Raw genomic sequence first — 7531 nt, 5'->3', positions numbered from 1 at the left:
TTCTCCCTGAGTTAAGTCACACTAGCTACAAGTTCCCAACAAGGTGGTGGTGGTGGTGGGGAGGGGGGGGTGGGACGAAATAAGCAGCCAAAACGAGCAAGTGGCTTTAAAAATAAAACCCTCAGGCTTCATGGAAGTGAATATAGTTGACCAAGGAAAGAAACAATTCTCCTCCACATATTTGTTGTGGCTGCCAAGAGGCCTGAACTCTCACACTCTCTTCCACGTAACGTGGGAGTTTGGTGAATGTAATCCCCTTCTTCTGGGCAGTTTCTCAGAAACGGAGCATAGACATGCCCTAGAAACAGAGGCACCTTAATCCCATTTGAGCTAATTCAACAGAAGTTTCTGCAGAACTGCATTCCTCGTGGATGCGTCAAAGCTAACACGCGACAACTCAGAGCTCCGACACCCGAGGGCTTGTTTCCTCCTTTGCCGCTGTTCTCACAGGCGGCCCGACACGTTCGCTCTTCTGTGTTGGTACAGGGCTGCATTACTGTCGTCTCCTCAATTCCCTGCTGTTTCTGACTGCAGCCAAGGATATCGATTCATGGCACTCGGCTCAGCGAACGGGGCGCAGCACAGCTCGCAAGCCACTACGAGCTCGTACCCCAGCACAGCGGAAAGAATTGGTGCCAACTTCAAGTTACGTTGCCAGGTGCAATAGCAGCTTTGGGGAGAAAAGTGGAGCAGACACCTAGAAATTGTTTCACGCACCTGCTATGTGTGTGTCAACATCCTGGGCAATACAACCAAAGTCATCTATCCAAAAAACAAAGAAAAAAAATCTAGGCTTTCATTGTAGCCGTTGCCAAAGTATTTCTTCCAAAACAAGAAGATTCTTTGGACTACAGCTGCACATTTGGCCACCCAAATACCGATGGACGGCTAGGTAACTAGTGCTGGCTCGCGTAACTTCCTATTGCCCCTCCATCACCTACCTGCCAGCTTTATCAACAACGAACCCCCGAAGCGATGGCAGCAGCAGTCTTTCTGACCTGCGGTTCAACAGCACAGAGGATACGCACAGAGGATACGGCCAGCAGCATGTTTTTGGATAACGCGTGTTGGAAGAGGTGATCTCTTCCATTACGCTAGCTGATACAGTCAGAAAAAAGCGGGCAAGCCTCTGGCATCTGAAGAGCAGTTGCTCGCAGTCATGCTTGATTTATGTTGCTTCAGCTGTAGAAAATGCATACAGCCAGATACTGAAAGCACTTGGCTCTGATTTTGAATCCTGTGCTTCCAACATACGCATCATCCCCTTTAAAGGGAGGCTGTTGCAGAACTGCACCTCTGCGTGGACAGCTCTACTTAAACGCGGCTACTACGCGCATCGCCCTGCCCTAGAAAGCTCCAGCAGCGCGTGCCCGGACCAGCAGCAGCCTCGCACCACCGCAGGGGTCTGCTCCTCCTGCCCACGCGCTCGCAGGCAGCCTCCACCGCGGCACGGCCGCCGCCAGCTTGTACGCGCTCCCGTGCACCCAGCGTTAACCAGAAGTCTGCTCCAGCCTGTAATAACGAGCGTTCCTGCTGCCGCTTACATGCGGTTTTCCTCTGGAAAAGCAGTGGAGCAGTAAATAATTTCTGAATAATTCGCAAAATTTTTAACATACCGGAAATTACGTGCATCTAGATATTGAAAACAAATATATAAATATCAGTTCAACCCACAATCTTTTTGAAATGCCATTTCATATCCGGAGAGGGAAAACAATGATAAACTTTAAGCTTTCATGGTATTTTATTTACAGGCTGCACAGTACATTTTATATACAAATGGCTTAAAATAACAAATAGTAAGCAAGCTGAAGCATAACAGTTTGATTATTTTAAATTAGGTTGTCTTGAAATAACTCCTGCAATAATGTTATTCTTCACCCTGATAAGCAAAAGTTAGTTTGATTTTAAGGTTGAGGTCATTAAATTTTTAAATACAGAATCAAATCAGTTTTCTGGTAATTCTTTTACTTAATGACACACTTCCGTGTATGAAGAACACTCCAAAACTATCAAAAAGTGAAATAGCCAATATTTCCCCATATACAAAATGGTGAAATAGAGAATAGAATGGAGAAATATATGCAACACACAAGTGTTTGATTAACTAAAAGAAGAATGCAAGAAGTACATCTGAGATTTTCTCTAATAGAAACAGAATGCATGGTCTGAGATCTAATTTGCCTGCAGAAAAGAGGTATCCTATGTTACTTCAATACTTCAGTTTTTACTGCACAATTATCAATTCAACCGATCCAACAGCAACTTCATCAAAAGTGAAACTGGCTCCAGCCACAAGCACCAAGCAAAAGGAGAACACCCAAAACCTCAAGAACTTATGTTACAGCACTTATCACCTCTGCTTATATAAAGCATCTTACGCTACCATGGTAAGAAGAAAATTTAATATAGACCATGTTTTATGGAAACATAATAAAAAAGTTTGCCATTTTAGAATTACCTTTGAGGAAATTATATTAACATTTAAAGATACAGATATTTTTACAACCACCCCCTACTGTTCCTTCTGGTCAAGGTAACAATTAGTGATCCAGGATAAAAGCTCCTTCCTTTTCCTTTGGCTGAACTTTAAGTATTGTAATAGTCTCAGCGTTTTAAGTCATGGTCACGCCAGTCCAGTTGTGTTCATTTTCTTGCTCTTGGTATGGCTAAAGACCACGTAATATAAATAATGAAATATACTCACTACTTGATAGTCCATGATTACAGTATTTTGCTATGTTTAATCAGAAATACAAACACACAACACTTACTTTTTGACGTAGCGTCCAGCTCTCTGTAGCACACTTCGGAAATGCAGCGCAGACAGTGTAAAACCAAAGGAAGAGGGAGGGAAAGAAACTAAAGCCACTGCTCCACAGAGATGCACGCGCTTCTCACAGCGTCTGCTACTGGATCGAAAACGCAACAGCCAGCGGTGGAAAAAGGCCAGACGAGCACACATCTGCTCTGCCGAGGGAAATTTGTTCAAAAGGGCTAAACTCTGAACTGACATAAGCACCTTCTAACGTGACTTAATTCCAAAGACGTTTTGGTAAGCAGCGCACAGGTCCGGGGCTACCGAACGCGGACCGACAGTCTAAGCCGTTGCCCGTGCACCGAGGCAGCCGGCGGTCTGAACGGTGCCGGGGGAGCAGGTCCGAGCAGCTCGCGGGGCCCAGAGGCGAGCGTGGCTCGCGGGGAGCCACCCCGCGGGGCGCCCCGCAGGGACGGGCAGAGCTGCTGCCCGGGGCAAGGCCGGCAGCGACAGAGCTGAGGAGATCCCCTTGCTTGCAGAGGTGGTCATCTCTTCAGAGTTATCGCGTATGGAAAATTTAAGTCAACTTCCCCTCCAAATTATAGCAACACTGTTGTCGCAGGCAAATAGTTTTCCAAGTCGAAGGCTAGTAGTATCCTTAAAACTAAATTTGGAAGAAAGTCTTTGTGCAACAGGCATCAGCAACAGCACGCGAGAGTTTGCTTCTGACCCATCTGGAAGCCAACTCTCTACTCCAGCTAATCCTTGCAATTCTTCGTAGTCGAGATTGCCGCTCTTGGCGTTCTTTTGGTATCTGAAGACTAAAACCAATGTCAATGAAGTGATGCAACATCGGAGGTCTGTCAGTCGATAATAAAACTGCACTGTCCCTTTTTATGTGTTCAGAGGAGGAGACTGGCTTCTCTGCATGAAATGAGGTGACCTAAACGACTTGAAAGTTTACCTCCAAAAGGGAAGCAGTAGGAAATATCGTACCTTCCTTGCATTTTGTATTGAAAGTCAAATCATTTAGTTCTCTTTGGGATCTACTTTTTATCTGGACTTACCTGCTTTTTTAATGAATTATCACCTGCATTTACATTTGAAGTGCAGTAGAATAACGCCAAGCTGCACGTTTTCAGTGACAACAATTGTCTAAGAGCTTTGAAAGTCATCTGCTAGATTCTGAGAAGCTACTTTTGTGTATTTGACCACTCTGGAATTATACTTTTTCTAAAGTCAGTAAACAAAAAGCCGTAGCTGACACTGTCCGCTCCTAACTGACACTAACGATATCGCCTTTATAATTTTTACCAGCAGAAAAATTATAAGGTGTTCTTACTCGAGAAAAATTTTCCCGTGCACTGTCATTCACATAAAGTTTTGTTTTCTTAAGTAGAGGCTATTCAGGTCACAAGCTTTTGTTCTTAGTTGATTTTATGCTCAGGTAGCAGGATTCTCTGCTGAGCCTCTGCGTGCCTCGCGTGAGGGCAACTGCCAGATTTACAGGGACATCTGAAGCAACACGACTCTCCACTGCTCATTTGCTAGATGCTCGAACGCTACCTAGTTAGCAAAGCGAGCTTTCCATACTCTACGATGTGGTAGTTAGCCATAAATGAGAACCAAGTTTTTAAATTAAAACAAAAGAAGACTCCCAACAACTTTGGCTTCTATTCTGAAAATCCAAAAAGTCACTGACAAGACTACATTTGTAATAGTGTAAGTAGAAATTTTACTTTTTAAAAAGTAATAATTAAACACTCAGTTACATAAGGTACCGACTTGTCAACTGGATAATCAGTTGGAAAATTGTTTCCAATATGGGCTTTAAAACATTCTTTTATGCACATGCAAAATATAACCATACCTCCTCTCTGCAGGAGAGAGACCACTTCTTGTCAAAGGAAAAAAAACATGCTGGAAGTTATAATTAGTATGAGGAGTGGTTCTTGGTAAGAGTTTTAACTACAGTCATTTTATCTGCTGTTCAAAGAGACTCGATTCCAAAACTGAAATGTTCTATGGAATAGCAGATATAAAAATGATTAGTTGGCACAATCACAGTTTACAGAGAAGTATAACTACTGCAAAATGTTTTGCTGTTGCTTTAAATACTGGTCATTTTTCCTTTGGTTACTTTCCATAATGCGGTATTTGTGGTAAAAAGACGACAGTGTCAGCTTTTCACACAAAGTAAAGTAATTACTGCTGTTGACATTTAAGAGAAAAACTATTTCACCATGTGGTAAGGACATATAAAGTATAGCTTATTTGGCAGAGGAACTAAAGCAATTAACACAACTCCAAGGGGGAGCTGAGGAAAAAACTAGTCTCCTCATTCTTCTCCTCACTTTCATAGTTTGTTAGGAAGTTCGATTTGGAAATTGTCACTTCATCAAGACAAGATTAGGCCTCTGAATAACTGGCCCACCTGAAATAAACACCACAAGGTTACAACCTATTTGAATTGCCTACTATTATTTGATTTTTCATGTTAACTACCTAGCTTTAGGTATTAATTTTCACATCAACCTATGAAGTACTTCCAAATTTTTGCAGACCTTAAGCTTACATGTTAAGGCACTTACCATTCAAGTAAAACAGTTTTTATATAAACAAGCCTGGGAGATGGAACGAACATTTTACCAGAACATCAATTCTTTTTTTCTTTTTGAAAGAAAAGGAAAATAACATTGACCAAATATTTATAAAATTTTGCATCAAGAGAAAGGTTGTGTTTTATTATCTGAAATGAGCACAAAGTACACCTTCCACAATAACACTGAAAGCAGTGCAAAGACTGACAGTGACCTTTGACTAAAGGTAGTTCTGTAAAAAGAAAAATACCAAATAAATCAGTGCCCTGCTTTGATTGTTGTAAAATTTTTTTTTTACATAAAAGTTGGTCCAAACTTACAAAAAAAAGCACAAATGTGCATAGTTCAGAAGATCTGAAAGAGTGCCATAAAAAGCTGATGTCCCTAAATTTAGCATCCACTTAAAACTGCCAAAATACAAAATAAAATTCAGAACTAGAGTTTGTGAACATGTACAATCAATTTATCTAGTTTTCAGACAGCATGAGTTTTAAGCATTTTTAAATTTTCCTACTGTATGCAAGACCCTTTTCCACATAAAAATAAAGCTGTTGAATTAACATTATTCAAGTCTGCTGAAGTGCTGCTTTAAACTGCAGCTAGAAAACAAAGTTTTTCCAGGTAAAAATGATGTGCCTGAGGAAAAACAGATACTCAATATGGTAATCCTCTGCCTCGCCCTCTCACTGCAGATGTGCTAATGTGTCCCCTGTATCCTTGGGAAAAGCCAGGTCCTTGGGCAGGAGAAGTCCAAGTTTGTCCATGCATGTGGCCGATAGCACTAGGATTTTCCTGTAAATTACTTCCATAGCTATAGTTGTGCATCTTTGCAGGCAAAGAATGAGTACTCTCTGGCCCCGTGGAAGTGTCACCGCTGTTTCCCAGAACTGAGATCGGGCCGTGGCTGTATTCAAACCTATGGTCTTTGTCTCCACTAAACAGCATGGGACCAGTGTTGAGGTAAATGTCTCCATAACCAGTTACTGAGCTGGGAAAGGATTCCGAAAAGGCAGACGGAGGAGGCGCAGTGCCAGAGTGAGATGAAGCAGTACTGTAGTTATCCAAAGGCTGAATATCCGAGTTTCCGAGGAAGCTCCTCCTTTCCAACGCTCCCGACGATCCACTTCCTATTCCATCACTACTACCATAGTGGGCGGACGAGAAGGAAGATGATCCAAAGTTATCCTTGTAGTCTGGGCCTGTCACATAGGTGTCTCTAGCCTGATAATCCGCACTCGTTTGTACTGGCTCCTCTGTCGTTGCCTGAGCTTGATGCTGAGCAAGCAGCTGTAGAAGAGCTGCTTTCACTCCTGCATGAGGATCTGTTCCTGAAGAGTTAGTTATAGGCAAATGCTGGTTCTCTGTCCGATAATCAAGGTCTTCATCAGTGAGAGGGGGAGGCTCTGGTGGCTCTGGGGGACGCTGGTCTGGAGGCAGGATGCGAGGGCGTTCTTGTTCGGGCGTTCGGTTTAGAAGCCTCATCTCAGACTGCCTAACCAAGTCCTCTTGACCTACACAGACAAGAAAAGAAAGGCTCTGGAATAAAAATCTGCAATAACAATACCAGAAAGGAAAGGACTCTTTCCCCAACATTACAGAGCTCTGTTATTCAAGTCTAATTAACTAATTATTTAAGCTTAGTGGTAGTTGGGCAGATTATTTTGGAGAAGACAACAGCTTATTTGTCTGATGAGAATAACGCATGCTTCTCCTTCAAATAAAATGAACCAGCAATCAAAGCTGAAGAAAGTATTACAGCTCCTTTAAAAAAATTAACAGAGTGACAGATACTCTAGAAAGTTTGAAGAGGGAATAAAAAAGGTGTGGAAAACAGCACCCGCTTGGAAAGGTCTTGAGAAAGACACAGAGGGCCACTCTGCTACGGAACACCAAAAATTAAGGTTAAAAACAAAACAGAAAACAAATAAAAAAATCCATACCACACCCAGACACCACAATCTTCAAAAAAAATGTATGTATTTTGAGGTGGCTTTGAACAGCTACGAACAACACAGAACAATACTCAAACTACAATGTAGTATGGCTGAAAGAGCAATCCAAGAAAATCCACAAAGGTCCAAACTTTGAGAAGACCAAGGAAGCCACTACTGTGCCCAAACAGAAACCTGTAACTATATGCTTTAGTGAGAGTTACAAGTAACCACTTAGAGGA

At 42.2% G+C, this 7531-nt stretch overlaps 1 protein-coding gene across 5 annotated transcripts in view; it reads right to left on the bottom strand.

Moving 5' to 3' along the window:
• Nucleotides 1-1725: 1725 nt before the first annotated feature.
• Nucleotides 1726-7531, bottom strand: part of CDK13 (cyclin dependent kinase 13) — a 53867-nt gene continuing 48061 nt past the window's right edge. For all 5 annotated transcript variants that reach the window (XM_062569578.1, XM_062569581.1, XM_062569582.1 and 2 more), the window contains exon 14: nt 1726-6869. In XM_062569578.1, the coding sequence (XP_062425562.1) occupies nt 6013-6869 (857 nt within the window). In that variant the 3' untranslated portion in view covers nt 1726-6012. The remainder of the gene's footprint in view (nt 6870-7531) is intronic.

Source organism: Rhea pennata, chromosome 2 (assembly GCF_028389875.1).
Source record: "Rhea pennata isolate bPtePen1 chromosome 2, bPtePen1.pri, whole genome shotgun sequence".
Classification (NCBI taxonomy): domain Eukaryota; kingdom Metazoa; phylum Chordata; class Aves; order Rheiformes; family Rheidae; genus Rhea; species Rhea pennata.
The sequence above is the reverse complement of the archived record's forward strand: the minus strand, read 5'-3'. Positions and strand labels throughout refer to the sequence as shown.